The sequence below is a fragment of the Furipterus horrens genome, unplaced genomic scaffold, assembly GCF_987537825.1.
Source record: "Furipterus horrens unplaced genomic scaffold, mFurHor1.1.pri manual_scaffold_17, whole genome shotgun sequence".
Lineage (NCBI taxonomy): Eukaryota > Metazoa > Chordata > Mammalia > Chiroptera > Furipteridae > Furipterus > Furipterus horrens.
This window is the reverse complement of record NW_028327187.1, coordinates 90,764,920-90,785,392: the sequence shown is the minus strand read 5'-3', so window position 1 is coordinate 90,785,392 and position 20,473 is coordinate 90,764,920. Positions and strand designations below refer to the sequence as shown.

The following is a 20,473-nucleotide window of genomic DNA, read 5'->3' as shown; positions in this document are numbered from 1 at the left end:
GCCTTTCCCCTGAAGAGGTATGCCGCAAGGCAGCGGAGGTTTTTTTGGAGTCAGAGTTTTCCTTCTCTGATGTACCCTGACTGGAAGATCGAACCAGCGACACTTAGCTCGCAGGCCGACGCTCAATCCACTGAGCTAAATCACACCTACTAGGACAGCTAGAATCAAACTGTCAGACAAATATTGACATGGAGAAATTGGAAGCCTCATACACTGCTGATGGGAATATAAAATAGGACAGCCATTTTGGAAAACAGTTTGGCAGCTCCTCAAATGACTAAACAGTTACTATATGACCCAGCAATTCCACTCCTAGGTATATACCCAAGAGAAATAAAAACATATGTTCTCACAGAAACTTGTGTACATCAATGCTTATAGCAACTTTATTCATAACAGCCAAAAACTAGAAATAACCTTAATGTCCATGAACCGATGAATGGATAAACAAAATCCATACAATTCAGCTATAAAAACAAACTAAGTACTACTGCATGTTACAATGTGAATGAACCTTGAAAACATTCTAAGTCACAAAGACCACATATTATGATTTCACCTATGTGAAATGTTCAGAATAGACAAATCTATAGACAGAGGAGATTACTGCTTGTTTAGGGCTATAGGCAGGTATTTGGGGGTGACAACTATTAAGAGTAAAGATTTAATTTTTGAGATAATGAAAATGTTCTAAAATTGACTGTGGTGATGATTGAACATATCTGTGAATATGCTAAAAACCACTGAATTATGTACTCTAAATAGGTGGGTGGTATGGTATGTGAATTACATCTCAATGAAGCTGTTTTTTAAAAAGTTTGAAGAGAGTATGTGAGGTATTTTCTCTTTTTCTTAGATAAAACATCATCCAGACTGTTTTACCATTAGTCAGAGTTCTATAAACTGTGCATTTATACACTCAGCTACACACGTAATATTTCTGGCATGGCTAAAGATCATTATCTATTAAGCACCTCTAAAGATATTAGTTAAATAGTCATTGAGAACAGAAATGTCAAAACATGAATAATCCTGTAATTCGTCAGCTGATAAACTTTATCTTTGACATAAACACATCTGTATCTACATTCACAAAACATAAACATTAAAACTTTATATAAATTCAATGTGACTTTAACAGAATGACTTATTTGTTTTTTTTATTTTGACACATCCAAATGTGTCATTTATTTATTTTTTTAATTTTTTTTTTTTGGTTTTTCAATTACAGTTGTCCCCTTTTCCCCCATTGCTCCCCCCCAGCCCACCCCTTCTCCCACAGTCATATCCCTCCCGGTTGTCCATGTCCATGAGTCATTTTTACACGTTCCTTGACTAGACCCTTCCCTTACTTATCCTCTTCTCTCCCTCCCCACTCCCCTCTATTGACTGCTATTCTTCTCCTTGTCCTATTTAGTTAGTTTGTTTATGTTGTTCTTTAGGTTCATGTATTACGTGATATCATATTGGTATTTTTCTTTCTTTGCCTGGCTTATTTCCTAAGCATAATTCTCTCTAGTTCCATCCATGTTGAGAATATGACTTATTTGAATAGCCAATTCAAAAAACTAACAGAATACTGCACTATTAATTAATAAAAGATGAATGCAATATAGATCAATATCAAAACCAAGAGTTTTGGTTCTTGATATAATGTTATTGAAGCACAACTCAGTAGTATCAAACAGATAACTTAAATACCCAGGGTATAATTTGGGATTTAACACCAGATTTGAAAAATTGAAACTTGGATTTGATATACTTCAGTAATACCTAACTTTTCACTGAAAGTATGAACATCTTTAAGAAAAGATTACCCCATCCCTAGTCAGTTAGCTCGACTGGTTAGAGCATCATTCCAATACATCAAGGTTGCAGGTTTGATCCCTGGTCAAGGCACATATAAGAATCAACCAATGAATGCATAAATAAGTGAAACAACAAATCAATGTTTTTCTCTCTCTCAAATCAATTTTAAAAGTTTTTTTTAAAAAAGAAACACAACTGTGCTGTAGATTTCTTTCTGAAGTGGAATTTTATGGAATATGCAAACCCCAATAGATTTGCAAATATAACATTACTATAAAAGTATTTCCAATTTAGCTTCTCAGGGTGCCAAAAGTAAATTTATTATAGTACCTCTATAATGGGTAGCTGCCAATTTTAATTTATCCAGGAAGTCTGATAAACTTAAGAGAATTTTAAAATGGCTTGAATATAATTTAACCAATATAAAGTTGTTTTTCTGATTTCATCTAGAAAAATAAAAAATTTTAATGTCATTACATAATTGAATGAAAAAAGAAAAAGACTTTTTAGTATCAATGCCAAGCTTACTTAGAGCATCTACCCACTTCCCCCACTTCCCAAATATAACAAACAGTGGCTAGGAGGCTACTTGCCCTTGGAAAGCTGGGCCTGGAGAGCTGACCTCAATTAAAATGGGTAAATGCTCTCATTATTTTGGGACTTTATTCATTTTATGACAATTACCCTACCCTTTCCAATATGAACTCCATATCTCTCATTAGAAGTGACTGAAGCAAAACAGGAAGGAATAATTGTGCACGTGTGTATTAACAACACACCATCCTCCCCCAAGTTATGAACTCAGTAGGCTAACACAAGATCCCTACTGAAGTTTTCCCTCTGAACATTTCTTGAACATAGCTTAAAACATTTTTTTGGCAGGGGGGCAGATTTTAGCATCTTTGTTAAACCATTTTTGGTGTAATTCACTATCTGTCATTCCTCTGAATTCAAAAGATTGATTCAACAGTCAAATAACTATGTGTTTTGACTCATAGTTTGATGGCAGGGGCGGTGCCTCCTTATTCAAGTATCCACACACCACATTCCATAGACTGTGCTCAATAAATGTTTGGAGAATAAGTAGATAAATAAACAAACAAACATATAGATAACAAACATATAGCTGTTATCTGCCCCCTCACCTTGAAGAAGCCATCTACCTTCTAGGATTCTTACTGTTTCCTCATCTGTAAAATAACAGGATACTGACTTTGTCATACTCACAAGGTTCTCAAGTATCAATCGGCAAAATTTAAGGAGGTACTTTGTAAACTCTAAGGAACCATACAAATGTAAGTTAACCATTTTCCCCTTTAGTTCAAGCCTCCTAATAAATGTCTTCTAGTGTAATGATGCCTTCAGATATTGCCTACTCTTCTTTCTGTCCATAAACAAATACTAAGCTTCTACAGAAATAAACATTATCACAAGAAATATGATTACTCACATAAGCAATGTCCCTCAAAACAAATCACCAGGTATAAGTTAAAGCTAAAATTAGAAACTATGTTTATGGTAAGTTAACATTCCACAAAGTTATTTTATATAAAATAAAATCAAAAATTCAACTCACCGCACATTTTTCCACTTTGCCAGCATTATTAGCCCATTTTACTAACGCTAGTAATCGAACAAAGAGTTGACGTGTCCGGCTAGCAAATTGCACTATTTCTATTTTCCTATAAAATAAAACAATTCTTAATGAACCAACATATTTAAGAGTATTTTATAATTTATTTAATCTGAGCTAAAGTATGACTCAGTCTTTGTTTAAAAGCATTATAACAAAATGAACCATCTAGAATATTTATCTAAACACATATAAATTATTGTCACATTTTGTATACCATCTGCATATGCTTTATTTTTCACCTCACAGTAACAAATCCAGAAGATGTTTTAGCAATAAATCATTTTCAAAATTAATTTTATATTGTAATGAAAGTTGTTTACTAAACTATATTAAATTCACATATAATGTTACTATATAGAATTTAACTGGGCCACACAGGGGATCAAATAAGGAGTTATGAATTTCATAATTAAAATTATGAGTTATGGATTAGTAACCTTTTTGGTAAGAGAAAGGAATTAAAAATAGAGCTTGAAACTGTATTATTTCTTCAAAAGCAAGGGCACAATTCACATCTTGCAAGGACATGATTTTAAAAATTAGATAATAAAAGAACTTAACTATGTAACTCTTTACCCAACTAATTTAAATGATACTTAGATATTAAATTAACCAAGCAAACAAATGTAAGTGGAGTACTAAAAGTAAAAACTAGAAGGTCTGTCCATATTTATTTTTATTCTATACCCCCTATAATGCTTTTTCTCCCAATACTTATTCATCACTATTTTTATCATCTCCTTACAAAGTCTTTATGTTGTCAATCAATGTGTTAGCTAAACTTCTGAACTTCACGTCATTTACAAAATTGATAATCATACCTTTCATGGTTTACCTTAAGACACTGAAAAAAACATTCAACAAACCATGACAATGATAGGAACTGGACAGGACACCAACCTCCCTCCAAGTGGCTTTTGACCTATTCATCTTAGTACAGTTGTTCAACGATCTACAGATCCAATCCACATCTCTGCATCTCGCCAACACTGATACCATGATAAAATGCACCAAAATAAAATTTTTGCTGATGTATAACCCTGACTGAAGACTACAGAGTCTAGCCCCTATTGAGAGCATAAGTAGCCCACAAATAACGTGATAGGCTTCCCTAAGGATCAGCCAGCAATGATATCAAGAAGACAGATACAGTTATGACTCCTTGCCAGTGTCTGTGAAGGATCCTAAGAGATAAAATAAGCAGAGCCTCAAGGCAAGACTGGGACACAACAGAAATATTAAATGTGAATTATGACCTGGCAGCCACCTCAGTGCTAGGAGCCTCAGTCCTGTCTGTCACTCTAACTCAGGAACGGCTTACAGAGGACAAGAGGTCTCTCTGCTCCTCTTCCAGAACAACTATACTTGTATGTTATTAATTTGGTTTCCCAAATGAGCTCCTCTACTGGAAAGAAGCACCTCCCCTTTGCAAACTATTATAAGATGGGTTTTTTTGACACCATGCTGTCTCAAGTGACAGGTTTTCCAGAGCCCAGTTTCCCTTCCTACCTGAGAGTGGACAGCACAAATCCTGACTTTTTCATTTTCTTCCTTTAAAACTGACCAGTCAAACCATAACACAGGCATGCTTCAGTTGTCTCTTCCACCTCTACCTCTTTGATCTACGCCTAATTTTATCAAAATGGTCAGTTGGGGGTAGGGGTGGGGCATTGTCAATAATAAATGTTAAAATCCTCCCTAGTAAGCTGGTATTAAAAAAAATAAATAAAAATAAGCCCTGGCCACCATGGCTCACTTGGTTAGTGTCATCCTATGAACTAGATGGTCGCAGGTTCGATTCCCAGTCAGGGCACATGCCTAGGTTGTGGGTTTGGTCCTGGTTGGGGTGCTTACGAGAGGCAGCCAATCGATGTTTCTCTCTCACATGGATGTTTCTTTTCCCCTCCTTTCCCCTCTCTAAAATCAATAAACATGTCCTCGGTGAGGATTTAAAAAAATAAAAATAAAAGAAGTAATTTCACTGGATATAGAGTTCTATAGGTTAGCAGCTTTCAAGAAAAAGATCAACCAAGGAACATAAGTAGTGCCAAAGGTATAGTCAAGTAGTCTATGCTGTAGCCATAATTTAAATCTCCATCATATAATTTCCTTGAAACCCTAATTTGTCTGGCTCATCTGGCCTATGGAAACATACTAGTGTTTAGTAATATCTTAAGCCCCAAACTCCAACTGAATCAAAATTCTCTCAATTATAAAACAGCAATAGCACTAGGTAAATGTTAATTCTCTAAATATATCTAAAAGCATCATTGCAGCAAATGGTACATTAGCAGCCAACTTTCCATAGTCAGGCTACTCCTCTGCTTCTTCCATTAAGTTCTATATCTTCTACTCATATACCTTCCCCTCAGGGACGTGACCTGGTCAGTGACTCGATAAAGGTTTCTAGAACCTAAGATCCAGAGCTGGTCTCACAAGCATTGTCAAGGATGAGGTAATTATAAAACAAATGATGTGAAAAAATCACCTTAGGCTCTCCAGTCCTAAGTTTCCAACCTACAGCCCTACCACCCATGCCCACACCTACTCCCATTCTCTCATACACACACATACATACACATGCATGCTCACTTATATATCAACAGAGATACAGATTCAAGGATTTTTTATACTCACCTTTCCACATCAGATTTCCTTGGCAGTCTAAGAAGAAAAAAAAAGAAATTGACTAAATATATGCATACCACCATCAAAATATGTTTTTACTTTGATTATTCACTTTGACCTTAGTGTTTCAGAAAAATTAGATAAATAGCCACTACAGGCTTGTGTGGCTACCAACTCTTTTTTACTTTTATGAGTTTCCCACAATGTGACTATAAGGGAAAAAGCAGCAAAGGAACATTTATCTCCATTCAAAAATGCTTCAAAAGGTACTGCATGAACCTCAGGCATTTAAAAAGTCCGAGTCTTACATTAGCACACTACAGCAAAGAGAAGTCAGAGAAAAATATTCTTATAAGACCAAATGGTCACGGATGCAGAGTACTACTTAGTTGCCAGTCTCTCCACATCCAGTGGAACCTTGCTTCCAAGAGTAATCCTTTCCAGTTTTGTTATAGTGGGTAAAACTGGGAGCTGAGCACACAAAAAGGCCAGTGTCAGCAAGGGTTATACAGTAATTATGATGTTGTATGTGATTAGATATAAATGATTTATATTACTTTTAAACAGCTCCAGTAAGGTCTTTCTTTCCTTTCTTTCTTCTTCTTCTTTTTTTTTTGCTAGTTCTCCAGAACTGACAACCAGCAACCAATGTCACTGTTTTCCCTGACAAAGTATGCCATTTAATATTCTCATATCTACTGATGCTTTTAGAAAAGTCCTGATCTGTCTCCTGAATCACCATATTCTGTAACCTCCATCCCATGGTCCAAGACTCAATGGACTGAACAACTCTGAAGCCTCCCGTAGTGTTTAATTGTTCTTGAAGAATACACACCAAGACCTTTAGATCCTCTTCTCTCACCCACATGCCACAGGTGCAGAAAAACTAAGGCCACCTCCAAAGATTCAAAGTACAAGGAGGGAAAACTACTAAAATGAGCTCTGGCTTATAGTTACCTACAATTCTTACAGTAAACAGCGGAATGGAAGCTGAAGATACCATCCAAATAATAAAGGAAATTAGCTAGGGGCTGGAAGGACCAGCAGACCAGAGGATGAAGCAGAAATTAAGGCTTTACTGTAAGACTGGAATTTCCTCGACCTGCAAGAAAGTTCCTGAAAACACTCCTTGAGAAGCCACAATCCTTGCCCTTAAGGGGTGGAGAGAATAACAACCATGAGTGTAAAAGAGATAAACATTAGAGTATAGCCTTTGGGGATAGAAAAAACAGGAATCTGTTCCAGCTCTGCCCACCTGCCCCGGGGGCCCTGAAAGAATCATCTCCTGTCAGAGGTGGTGTCATTTCAGGGTCAAAAAACAGACTTTGCTGTCTGCATCCCTTTTCCTCAAATTCCTCCTAATCTATTTTAAATTCCTATACTGATAACAAATCCATCATTTCCGGCCAAAGCCTTAAAGTGGTAGTTTTTGGAAATGGTAAGTCACAGAAACTTATTTATATCTAAGGGTGGTTAAGTTTACATGACTGAGATTCTAGCATTTCCTGATTTTAATTTAAAGAGGTTTTAAAAAGAACAGATGCTGAGTCCCTAAAAAGTTAAGGCAGAGTGTAAACTCTAAGATGAGAGCATGTATATTGGGGGAGGGAAGTGTGGCAGAAGAAGGTAGTGGACGAGCAAAGAAAAAAAATCTGGGGCCAAAAACCAACCACCTAAGATACCAAGGCTGTCTTTTTCTTTCGACAGTTCACAGATAAGCATCAAATGTGGCAAAAATAAGACTCTCGTAAAGAATACTGGTTTTACATTATTAATACATTTATCCAGACAGTTTCTACCTGGAACAAGGAAAAATACATAATTTAAGAACTTCCAAGGTAGATCTACACTAATTTTGGGTACCACAAATCAAAAGAGAAAAAGGTTATTTGCATATACCTATGTAGAGCAACAGTGAATGTTCCCATAAAATTTTCTATGGTCTACAATGACAATTCTAATAATTATTTCATTGATATATTGAATCAATAAATAATTAGTTAAACCCCCAACTACGTGCCAGGCACGTTCCTAGGCCCTGTTTAAAGTAACAAACAAAATCCCTGTCCTCACTGAGCTTCCAGTGGGGACACAGACAATAAAAAATGTCTGGCAGCAGTAAGTGCTTGCAGAAAAACAAAGTGGTAGAAAGGAAGAATAGAATGAAGAGGCAGAGAGCTCTTCACAGTTAGAGAAAGTCTTTCTTATAAGTTATATCTGAACAAAGACCTAACAGGAAATGAGAAAGCAAACCACACAGATTTCTAGAAGAGCAAAGGCTCTAAGGGGAATGTGCCTCGCACTATCATGAAAAAGAATAAGGAGAAGAGCATTGGAAAATGAAGTTAAAGAGGTAAGGGAGAAAAGAAACAGATCATGTAGAGCCTTAAAGCTAAGGTGATCACATGTCCTGGTTTGCCCAAGATAGTTCCAGTTTATGACTGGTGCTTCAATATTATTACTAACACCCCACCACCTTTCACACTCAAAAGTGTCCTGATTTCCAGGAAGAAATAAAAGGCATCCAAGTTGAAAAGGAGAAAGTGTAACTGTCATTATTCGCAGATGTCATGATATTGTACATAGAAAACCCTAGACTCCACAAAAAAACTACTAGACCTAATAAATGAATTCAGCAAAGTAGCAGGATACAAAATTAATATTCAGAAATCAGTGACATTTTTATACACCAATAATGAACTATCAGAAAGAGAAATTAAGAAAACAATCTCATTTACTATTGCAACAACAACAAAAAATAATAATCAGGTACCTAGGAATAAATTTAACCAAGGAGGTAAAAGACCTGTACTGAGAAAATTATAGGATATTGAAGAAATTGACGAAGATACAAATAAGTGGAAGCATATACTGTGTTCATGGACTGGAAGAATTAACACCATTAAAATGTCCATACCACCCAAAGCAATCTATAGATTCAAAGCAATTCTTATTAAAATGCCAAGGATGTATTTGACAGATCTAAAACGAATATTCCAAAAAGTTATGTATCTCCTCAGGCAAGGGAAACAAAGGAAAAACAAAAACACAAAAACAAATGGGACTACATCAAACTAAAAAGCTTTTTTTGCACAGCAAAATAAACCACCTATAAAATGAAAACGGAACCCACTGAATGGGAGAACATGTTTACTAAATGTATCATTAGCTAAATGTATCAAAAATATAAAGAATTCATACAACTTAACACCAAGGAGACAAACAACCCAATTACAAAATGGGGAAAGGACCTGAATAGACACTTATCCAAAGAGGACAGATGGCCAACAGACATATGAAAAAATGCTCAACATCACTAATCATTGGAGATGCAAATTAAAACCACAATGAGATATCACCTCACACTTGGCAGAATGGCTATCATCAATCAATCAACAAACAAGTATTGGAGGGATGTGGAGAAAAGAAAACCCTTTTGCATTGTTGGTGGGAATGCAAACTGGTGCAGCCACTGTGGAAAGCAGTATGGAGTTACCTCAAAAAATTAAAACTAAAACTGTCTTTTGACCCAGCAATCCCACCTTCGGGAATATACCCTAAGAAACCCATAACACTAATTCAAAAGAATATATGTACCCCCGTTTTCACTGCAGTGTTATTTAAAATCACAAGATTTGGAAACAGCCCAAGTGCCCATCAGTAGATGAGATTTTTAAAAAGCTGTGGTACATTTAAACAATGGAATACTACACAATGGAATACTACACAGCCTTAAAGAAGGAAATCTTACCTTTTGTGACAACATGGGTAGACCTGGAGATTATTGTGGTTCGTGAAATAAGCCAGAGAAAGACTAATGCTCTCACTTACATATGGAATCTTATGAAAAAAAAAATGAAGTAACTAACAAAACAGAAACAGAGCCATGGATACATGGAACAGACTGACAGCTATCAGAGAGGAAGGGGACAGGGGGACTAAATGAAAGATGAAGGGATTAACCAAAAAAAAAAAAAAAAAAAAAAAAAACAACACACAGACACAAGCAGTGTGGTGACAGCCAAAGGGAAATGGGGGTTGGGGGCCTAGATGAAGGTAGGCAAAGTGGGGGAAAATGGGGGATGGAAAGAGACTTTGCAGTGAGCTATGGGTGCATGATGCAGTATGCAGATGTTTTATTGAGCTGTATATTTGAAACCTGTATGGTTTTGCAAACCAATGTCATCCCAATAAATTCAATTTTTAAAAAAAGTATCCTGATTTTAACCATAAATTTTATGGTCACCCAATAAATAGGTGACTATAAAAACTTTTACTCTAAGTGAAATGAGGAACCAATGGAGAGTTGTGAGCAGCTTTAAAAGGATCAGCCTGGCTCTTTTTTGGAGGAAAAACTGTAGAAGGAAAGGGTAGCAGTAGAGATACCAGTTAGCAGACTACTGTAGTAACACAGTCAAAGGAGTAACACTTGATGGAAATGTTGAAAAGTGGTCAGATTCTGAAGTCAGAGATGACAAGACTTACTGTTGTACTGGGTGTGGGGTTAGAAAACAGAGGAACCAGAAATTATTCGAATAACTTGACCTAAGTAACCACAGAAGGGATGGGATACAATTTAACGAGATAGGAAAGGTTTGGGGGGATTGAATGGAAGCAGAAACTTGGTTCTGGACTTCGTACACTTAAATGCCTAGTAGGCATCTGGATATAGTCTGGAGTTCAGTGGAGAGACCTATATTGGAGACATAAGTATGGGAATCATCACATAAAGAGTACGGGACTAAAACTATATACTTATTCTACAGTGATAAAACAGATGTTTCTGTCTTCATAACTAAGCCCTAAAATAGTTAAGAACATCACAATATATTTCAATGAATTTCTACAAATACCTATGGAAAAAAATTATACAAATTACACAACCACTGATAAGAGTAGTTTTTAACACATTTCCATAGTTATACATAAGATATGTGACCTTCACATACAAGAAATGTTCTCATGGATACTCTTGGATTTTTATGAAATCCAACAAGAAATGATGCAGAAAAGCATATTACTACAATAATCTCTAATTATTACAGCTACTTAAGTTTCTCATTAGACAGGGGTAGACTTTTTTCTGTCCCATTCAACAAAATACAGTATATTAAAATTGAGTGAGAATGATGTTTTAAAGGAATAAGAGGAAGCTTTTCAAATTCTTCTTTATTTTTAAAGATTTTATTTATTTTTAGAAAGAGGGGAAGGGAAGGAGAAAGAGGGAGAAACATCAATGCGTGGTTGCCTCTCATGCGCCCCCAACTGGGGACCTGGCCCACAACCCAGGCATGTGCCCTGACTGAGAATCAAACCAGCGACCCCTCGGTTCGCAGGCCGGTGCTCAATCCACTGAGCCACACTGGCCAGGGCTCAAATTCTTTTAGTCATTTGTAAACAAATAATTTTTTTTTCTATGAGCAAACAAATGTTTTAACAGTCTCTAGTAACAAATTACAACGACACTTTACAGTCTAATATCTATATACCAATTATTCCGATTGAAAACATGATCTGGAGTCTAACAACAGAAAAAAAGATAAAAACTAATGTAGATTAAAAACTAATAATTCACACTTTTTTCTGAACCTGGAATAAAACACATAAATCGGTAAGTAAAATATATGTATCTCCAAATTTTACGGTACCTTTTCTTCACACACTAAAAATCGTTAGTGTATTCTGATCCTATTCTGAAGGGATTACACCCTAATCATCCCCAAGGCATTTCATGGGTAACTTATTTACAAATTTCCTTCAAACTCCAAGAAACAGTAACAGCAGGTCAGTTAAAAAATAATCTTTTATTTACATTAAGTCCGTTAAGATTTCCAATGTTCCAGAAAAAAAACTTGGAATCCAAAATCTTGGATTATTTTATACACAATACATCTCCCGAGTTCAAACTTAGTCAGAAGCAATTACAACCCACATTCAAAACGCACCCCACATTCAAAACGCACCATCAAGATGTTGTAAAACAGGTTTCCCATCTTTGAGATTTTTTGTTTTTAAAGCTCGAATACTATGTATTCCTAAACCCTAATCTTGGGTTTTGGACTAAAAAGCTTTCAGCCAAGAAATCAATAGAGTTCTGTTGGCAACTTGAGCAAAAATCCCAGATGAGATTTTCAAGGCAAGTCTAACAAACAACTTGTATAATTAACAAGTCTCAGTTGTTTCTTCTCCAGAAAGACCCCAAATGCAAAGCTTCTCCTCCACCTCCGCTCTGCCCCAGGAGTTCAGACATTCTAGACTAAGCAGCCCCGCAGAGAGGAGAAAACAGCAGCCTCTAGGGGAGAGGGAGGTGCAAATCTCCCAGCAGGTTGGGCGGGAAGGGGGAAGCTGGGGAGCAGGCATGGGTTTCGCGGCACTTACAGGTCCGTCAACACCATGAGCTCCGAGTAGGCCCGGTGCAGCAGAAATTCGATGAGGGTGCTCAGCCGGTAGCCAGGGCTAGCCGCAGCGGCAGCAGCGGCCGCCACGGCGGCTCCAGGAGGAGGAGGCGCCGGGGCTGACGGGGGGCCGCCGCTGCCTCCTCCACCGCCTCCAGGAGGGACCAGCTGGTGGTTTTCCAGCTGTACCGGGGCCATGGTGGCACAGGATCGGGCTTTACGCAGTGGCCCTAGAGCCTCCCGGGTGCTCGATCACCGATCCGAAGTGGGAGCCAGCCGATCAGCCGCCTACTGCCAGGCAGCCTCTGAACAGGAAGCCTTGCGCCAGACGCGGAGGCCCGCCCCCATGTAGCGAGGAGCCCGCCAGCCCCAAGGACTGGAGCAAGGGGCGGGGGGAGGGCGGGGAAGCGGGGCAGCTGCCGCAGAGAAGCTGCGCCTCCGCCACGGATCAGAGTCCGCTTCGCCAAGCAGCCGCAGCATCCATATTGATGGCCCAAAGCGGAAGTCGCTAGGCAGAACGGAAGGGGAACCTGCAGGGGGACTTCCGACAGTAATCCAGCCGTTTTCACCGGCTGGGGGGGGGGGGTGCTTGAACGCTCAGGCGTGCGTCAGCATGGGGCGGGGCTGGCGCGCCTGCCAGAAAAACGGAAGCGGAGCTGCACACAACCAGAAGCGGTTGTATGGGAGGAGCAGGCGTCGTCACCGCGGACGTCAGTAGTTGCCCCGCCCTTGCTCTCGCTGCCCTCAGGGTTCAAAAGGCTCCAATTTGCCTAAGGTAAACTATCCGCGCTCTCCAGTGAGGTGCGTTCTGCTGGATGTTCGTGAGTTGTGGTTTTGGAATTGCGAAGAAACTGTAACGGCTGCGTACTTGTGACTTCTCAGGTCTTTACACCGCCCACGGTCTGCTCATGCGCCTTTCATGGGATAGAAAACGTTTCCGTCATTTTTTTTTAACTGTGGGAAAAGATGCGAAAAAATATTTGAGGTAGAAGCAGGGCCTCTAGTAGAATCGTCGGCAGCCGTCCGTCTCGAGAGACGATGGTGTAGCTTCTTAAGAGTCTATCTGCACCGCCGAGAATGGCTGTGCAGTCCGACTCGGGAGTGACACGGTATCTGTCTCCTCCCGTGTTGAATCGACATCTTACGATGACGCTGGAGTGTCCTCTCCAGTGAATCTGAAGCTACAGAGCCTGGGCAGGGTGATATGGAGGGTCTGCTGTTGCCCATGCAGCAGACCCCCCCTCTCTTCGCAGCTGAAGGGTCCAAGGGAAAGACGGAGTCAATACAGCTTGGCTTCAGGTGCGCCGCAGGAGTTGCCGGTGTTGACTACAACGTCAAACCACCTTAGGGACTCTGGCTCCGGATTTTCTGTCGGGGTTTACTCCCTTAGCCTTTCCCCTGAAGAGGTATGCCGCAAGGCAGCGGAGGTTTTTTGGAGTCAGAGTTTTCCTTCTCTGATGTGCCCTGACTGGAAGATCGAACCAGCGACACTTAGCTCGCAGGCCGACGCTCAATCCACTGAGCCAAACCAGCCAGGGGGTCCTCTAGTAGAATAACTTCACCTTAATGGAGTTGGATGGATTCTGATCTTATTACCGACCCCCAAATCCCGGCAGGCCTACCACAGAAAACGGCCGTCAAATGCTCTCCTGCTGGCTCTCACTCGGTTCTTTCCCCTGCTCTTTGCAAGGGCTTTCAGTTCATTTTCTATGCCCTACCGCCACTTTTTCCTTCTCAAAATCCACGTTTCATATTTTGCTTTCTGCTTCAAAACAGTAATCTCAACCTAAGCTGCACATTGGACTGGGGAAAGGGGGCTTTAAAAAACTACTATGCCAGCCCCACAGATTCGACTTTAATTGGTCTGATGTGTGAGGTCTGGCAACGAGATTTTTTCAAGCTTCCTAGGTGATTCTAATGTGCAGCTTAAATTGAAATCCAGTTTAAAAGCCTCCATTGCTGCGCCCCCCCCCCCAAACAGCTTTTTTGTGGAGTCCCGTCTGTAACTCTCAGGTGAAAGAGACGCTCTTGCTGTTCCCTAAAGTTAAAATACTGTCCTTCTCTACCTTTGTAGTCAATCTTGAAGGCCATTCACATCTGAAGGTGTAACCTTCTGAGTGAAATTGTCTACTTCCTCCTTTGTGGCCCTAACGCACATTAACACACAATGTCACCATGGTTCTTGTCAAAAGCCGTTAGGGTTACTTACAACCCCGATAGATGCAGTTGTTGGAGAACAGAGATTCATTCATCCATATACAGGGTACCTCAGGGAACACATATTTTTCTTTTTACAAATTAAGTAGAATTACCATTTCTTTTGCAGTTCTTTTGATTTATTTTATTGAAGGTTTTTGACCTCTTTAAAAAAAAAATCCTGGTGGTTACATATACACAAAAGATGGGTGGTTGTGAACATGGTTCTTATGGTCTTTTCCAACACTCTGATTCTGATTCTGTGTGATATTGATTGGGTTTTAACTCTGCCTTATTGCATATATTAAGCACACTTACACACCATGCCTTTCGGTCTTCATTCTGTTTGGCAGTAAAGTTCTACCTAGAGAGAGTACAACCACCTTGCAAATAAAAGAAAAAAATTAATGGGTGGATGGGTTGTTTTAGGAAAGAGGAAGTTACTCACACTCATCAGATTAGATTTTACTGAAATTTCTGAATCTGAATAGATATCTTTAAAAATTGAAAACTATTTATTAAAAGGATGTTCTAAAGGAAAATAAGGTGAAAATACAGGAATATGACTGTGAGACTTGATATGCTTAAATTATTGGAGATCAGGCAGCTAACATAAATGAAATCTCGTGCAAGAGAATAGCCACCAGGAAAATATAGGAAGTGCTAGTAGAAGGAATGACTGAGGGAGGAAAGAAAATGCTAGCGTGTTTGGCTGAGTTACTAAAGAATGACTCACATCCAAAACACTTTTTGAAAATAATGTAATTTATGATGTTAAAGCCTACAGTACATTTGGTACTGTAGTATATGAACATAATTCTTGCATTCACATTTTCAATTGTTCCTTTATTTCGTCATCACTAGACTCTATTACTAGCAGCATATTTCCTCAGCTATTTAAAAAAGTTTTTTTCAGTTACAGTTTATATTGAATATTATTTTGTTCTCAGCTCTTAAATTGACCTAAACACTTTAGATCTTTCATGAAGTCAGTCTGATTTTAAAGGAACAAACTTAATTTTAACCAGGTTTATTAGACTTTTATTATATGTAACTATGTTTCAGAGACAAGTTTCAAACTCCCTTGTTACATAGTATAAAGATTTTTGGAGAGCCAAAGGGGTGGGAGTGGGGAAATAAAGAAACAAATTGATTGCAAACTATGGAGAAAAAGAAACATTTCCTTTTAAGCCCTTTTGATGGAAAAATGAAATTGTGACATGTATAGTTTATTTTGGAACATGCAGCTATCCCTCAGACTCAAAGGACCAGGAGAGGAATTGGAAAGTAGTTTCTTCTTTCTTCTTAGAAGATTACAATCAGTTCCTTCAAAGTGGAGCAAACGCAAATACTGCATTCATTCAACAGATGCTCCATTCATGAAGTTGAGGGAAGGAACTCACAATATTGTAAGTATGGTTTGACCAACCTAGAAAAAATGAGAACACTTTAATGGCTTTGCATATTTACATGTGAAATGAAGTATCTAGGATTTCTTTAAAATACTTCAGAAAAAAAGTTGGGGAAGGTACATGAAATAAGGTTGACAGAATGTTGACGATTGTTAAAGCTGATGACAGATACATAGCAGTTCCTTATACTCTGTTCTTTCTCTTCTTTTCTGTGTGTGTGAGAATATACATAAAACAAAGTTTTTTAAAATTGAGGTTGGATAATCAACTAAAGACCCAGATCTTTTTTCTTTCCTAGTGAACAGCCTTTACGATATATTTGTTCAATCTTTCAGATTTTAAAAACATTTTTGTAATTTATAGTGTTTAAAACCAACATTAAAATAAAGAAAACTATAGTTCTGGCCAGTGTGACTCAGTTGGTTTGAGTGTCATCCCATAAAGCAAAAGGCTGTGGGTTTGATTCCCAGTCAGGGCATATGCCTGGGTTGTGGGTTGGGTCCTGGTCCCAGTCCAGGCAAGTGCAAGAGGCAGCCAATTGATTTCTCTCTCACATTGTTATTTCTCTCCCTCTCTCCCTCCCTTCTTCTCTCTGGAATCAATGAGCATGTCCTTCGGTGAAGGGAGAGAGAGAAAGCAAGCTACAAGGAAAACTCAGTTAAAACTGCTTATAAAAGAGATAGAAGCATCAAATATTTTAACAATTTTGCTTTCTGGCTTTGAAATGAGAATATTTCAAAAAAAAACATACAAATTTATAATCTTAAAATTTTCTAACTATGCTAAAATTCAGTATCTTTTTGTTCACTTCACATAGTTACCTTTTTAAAAATTTTGTGGTGAGAACATTTAAGATCTAATCTCTTAGCAACTTTCAAGTATGCAATACATGTTAGCTATAGTTACCATGCTATATAGTAGATCCCTGAAACTGACTCATTTTGTAACTGGAAGTTTGTGTCATTTGACTGACATCTCTCCATCTTCCCCACCCCCAGTCCCTGGCAACCACCGATCTACTCTTTGTTTCTATGAGCTTGGCTTTTTTAGATTCCACTTATGAGACCATACAGTATTTGTCCTTCTATATCTGACTTATTTTACTTAGCATATTGCCCTCAAAGTTTTTTTCATGTTGTCACAAATGGCAGGGTTTCCTTCTAGGAGGGGGAGCTACAATGGCCCTTAAAGGTGTGGCCACAATCTTCTCATGTGAGGAGGACACATCTGTGGGACTAGGAAACACCTGTGTGATTGTGCTAAATGACACTGAATTGTACACTTTAAAATAGTTAATTTTATGCCATATGAACTTTATTATGAAAGTATATTAAGTTTAATTTTAAAAAGTATATAAATGGTAAAAATTATTAAGGGTATAGTAAATGTTGATAGATTTATTTTAAAAGGCATATAAATACCTTGTGGCAAATTATTGCATAAATGTATACAAAAAAAGTAAAATTAGATTTCAGGGTTTGTTTGTTTTTGTAGAACAATCAACTAATTCTCTGCCTAAATAACAGGTTTCTGATAGGACCTATTTAAAAGTCATAAGACTGCAATGGGTGAAAAAGTGGGACAACTGTAATAGAAAAACAATAAAAATAAAAAAATAAGAAAGTCATGACTTATTTTATTAAGAACAAAAATATTCTTTTAATTTTTTTGTACTTCTAAGGAACTCTTGAATAATTTTCACAAAGAGTTCTCATTTTTTTAAGTTCCTAAGAACCACTTTTAATTATTACTGTGGTTTTAAAATATATCTAGTTGGATTTTGGGTTTAAAAATTGTGATTACACAGTTAACAGGAAACAATATTTCTCCCAAGGGCATGCTGTAGGTGTAAAATGTCATAATAACCACCTTCTTTGGGTGACTACTGCTGCTATACTCACTGACAAATTTTATTCTCTAAAATCATGGACTATAAGAAATTTCTCTATCTAAAAATACACCTTTAAAACTAAAACATCCCACTCTTACCTGGACAATATAAGTCACTTTGACTTAGAGAAGCAGCTGTAATTTTCACCCTGGGTGCAGAGCTTCAGATAGGGGTTCTAGATTCAATATTCTACATATATTTTAACTTTGTAAATTCCAAAGAACCCAAGAGTTTACATTGTAGCTTAGAGCTGATGTTGATCCCTTTACACACAACCTTGCTTTGAGCCCATGAAAACATAGCTTCATTTAAATTTCATGTAAACTACTCTTCCTCCAAATTATCTTTTCCTTCATTTGATGGGATGCCCCATGGTTCCTCTGGTGTGATCTTCCTAATTGCAATGGGTCAATGAGCCTGATTTTGTTACACTACAGGTTTGTCCGTGGTAGTCTGATTGGGCTAACACAGTGTAAAATTTCTATTTCTACAGATGCCGTAAAAGTCGTTGTCGGCAGCCGTCCGTCTCAAGAGACGATGGTGTAGCTTCTTAAGAGTCTATCTGCACCGCCGAAAATGGCTGTGCAGTCCGATTCGGGAGTGACACGGTATCTGTCTCCTCCCGTGTTGAATCGACATCTTGCGATGATGCTGGAGTGTCCTCTCCAGTGAAGCTGAAGCTACAGAGCCTGGGCAGGGTGATATGGAGGGTCTGCTGTTGCCCATGCAGCAGACCCCCCCTCTCTTCGCAGCTGAAGGGTCCAAGGGAAAGACGGAGTCAATACAGCTTGGCTTCAGGTGCGCCGCAGGAGTTGCCGGTGTTGACTACAACGTCAAACCACCTTAGGGACTCTGGCTCCGGATTTTCTGTCGGGGTTTACTCCCTTAGCCTTTCCCCTGAAGAGGTATGCCGCAAGGCAGCGGAGGTTTTTTGGAGTCAGAGTTTTCCTTCTCTGATGTGCCCTGACTGGAAGATCGAACCAGCGACACTTAGCTCGCAGGCCGACGCTCAATCCACTGAGCCAAACCAGCCAGGGGGTCCTCTAGTAGAATAACTTCACCTTAATGGAGTTGGATGGATTCTGATCTTATTACCGACCCCCAAATCCCGGCAGGCCTACCACAGAAAACGGCCGTCAAATGCTCTCCTGCTGGCTCTCACTCGGTTCTTTCCCCTGCTCTTTGCAAGGGCTTTCAGTTCATTTTCTATGCCCTACCGCCACTTTTTCCTTCTCAAAATCCACGTTTCATATTTTGCTTTCTGCTTCAAAACAGTAATCTCAACCTAAGCTGCACATTGGACTGGGGAAAGGGGGCTTTAAAAAACTACTATGCCAGCCCCACAGATTCGACTTTAATTGGTCTGATGTGTGAGGTCTGGCAACGAGATTTTTTCAAGCTTCCTAGGTGATTCTAATGTGCAGCTTAAATTGAAATCCAGTTTAAAAGCCTCCATTGCTGCGCCCCCCCCCCCAAACAGCTTTTTTGTGGAGTCCCGTCTGTAACTCTCAGGTGAAAGAGACGCTCTTGCTGTTCCCTAAAGTTAAAATACTGTCCTTCTCTACCTTTGTAGTCAATCTTGAAGGCCATTCACATCTGAAGGTGTAACCTTCTGAGTGAAATTGTCTACTTCCTCCTTTGTGGCCCTAACGCACATTAACACACAATGTCACCATGGTTCTTGTCAAAAGCCGTTAGGGTTACTTACAACCCCGATAGATGCAGTTGTTGGAGAACAGAGATTCATTCATCCATATACAGGGTACCTCAGGGAACACATATTTTTCTTTTTACAAATTAAGTAGAATTACCATTTCTTTTGCAGTTCTTTTGATTTATTTTATTGAAGGTTTTTGACCTCTTTAAAAAAAAAATCCTGGTGGTTACATATACACAAAAGATGGGTGGTTGTGAACATGGTTCTTATGGTCTTTTCCAACACTCTGATTCTGATTCTGTGTGATATTGATTGGGTTTTAACTCTGCCTTATTGCATATATTAAGCACACTTACACACCATGCCTTTCGGTCTTCATTCTGTTTGGCAGTAAAGTTCTACCTAGAGAGAGTACAACCACCTTGCAAATAAAAGAAAAAAATTAATGGGTGGATGGGTTGTTTTAGGAAAGAGGAAGTTACTCACACTCATCAGATTAGATTTTACTGAAATTTCTGAATCTGAATAGATATCTTTAAAAATTGAAAACTATTTATTAAAAGGATGTTCTAAAGGAAAATAAGGTGAAAATACAGGAATATGACTGTGAGACTTGATATGCTTAAATTATTGGAGATCAGGCAGCTAACATAAATGAAATCTCGTGCAAGAGAATAGCCACCAGGAAAATATAGGAAGTGCTAGTAGAAGGAATGACTGAGGGAGGAAAGAAAATGCTAGCGTGTTTGGCTGAGTTACTAAAGAATGACTCACATCCAAAACACTTTTTGAAAATAATGTAATTTATGATGTTAAAGCCTACAGTACATTTGGTACTGTAGTATATGA

General features: G+C 38.5%; 1 protein-coding gene across 3 annotated transcripts in view; it reads right to left on the bottom strand.

The window, feature by feature from the left end:
* Positions 1 to 12,967, bottom strand: part of MED14 (mediator complex subunit 14) — an 82,931-nt gene extending 69,964 nt beyond the window's left edge. For all 3 annotated transcript variants that reach the window (XM_090263907.1, XM_090263908.1, XM_090263909.1), the window contains exons 1-3: positions 12,452 to 12,967; positions 6,083 to 6,109; positions 3,386 to 3,491 (exon numbers count right to left, since the gene is read on the bottom strand). In XM_090263907.1, coding sequence (XP_090120033.1) covers positions 3,386 to 3,491; positions 6,083 to 6,109; positions 12,452 to 12,666 — 348 coding nt within the window. In that variant the 5' untranslated portion in view covers positions 12,667 to 12,967. The remainder of the gene's footprint in view (positions 1 to 3,385; positions 3,492 to 6,082; positions 6,110 to 12,451) is intronic.
* Between the last annotated feature and the right edge of the window lie 7,506 nt (positions 12,968 to 20,473).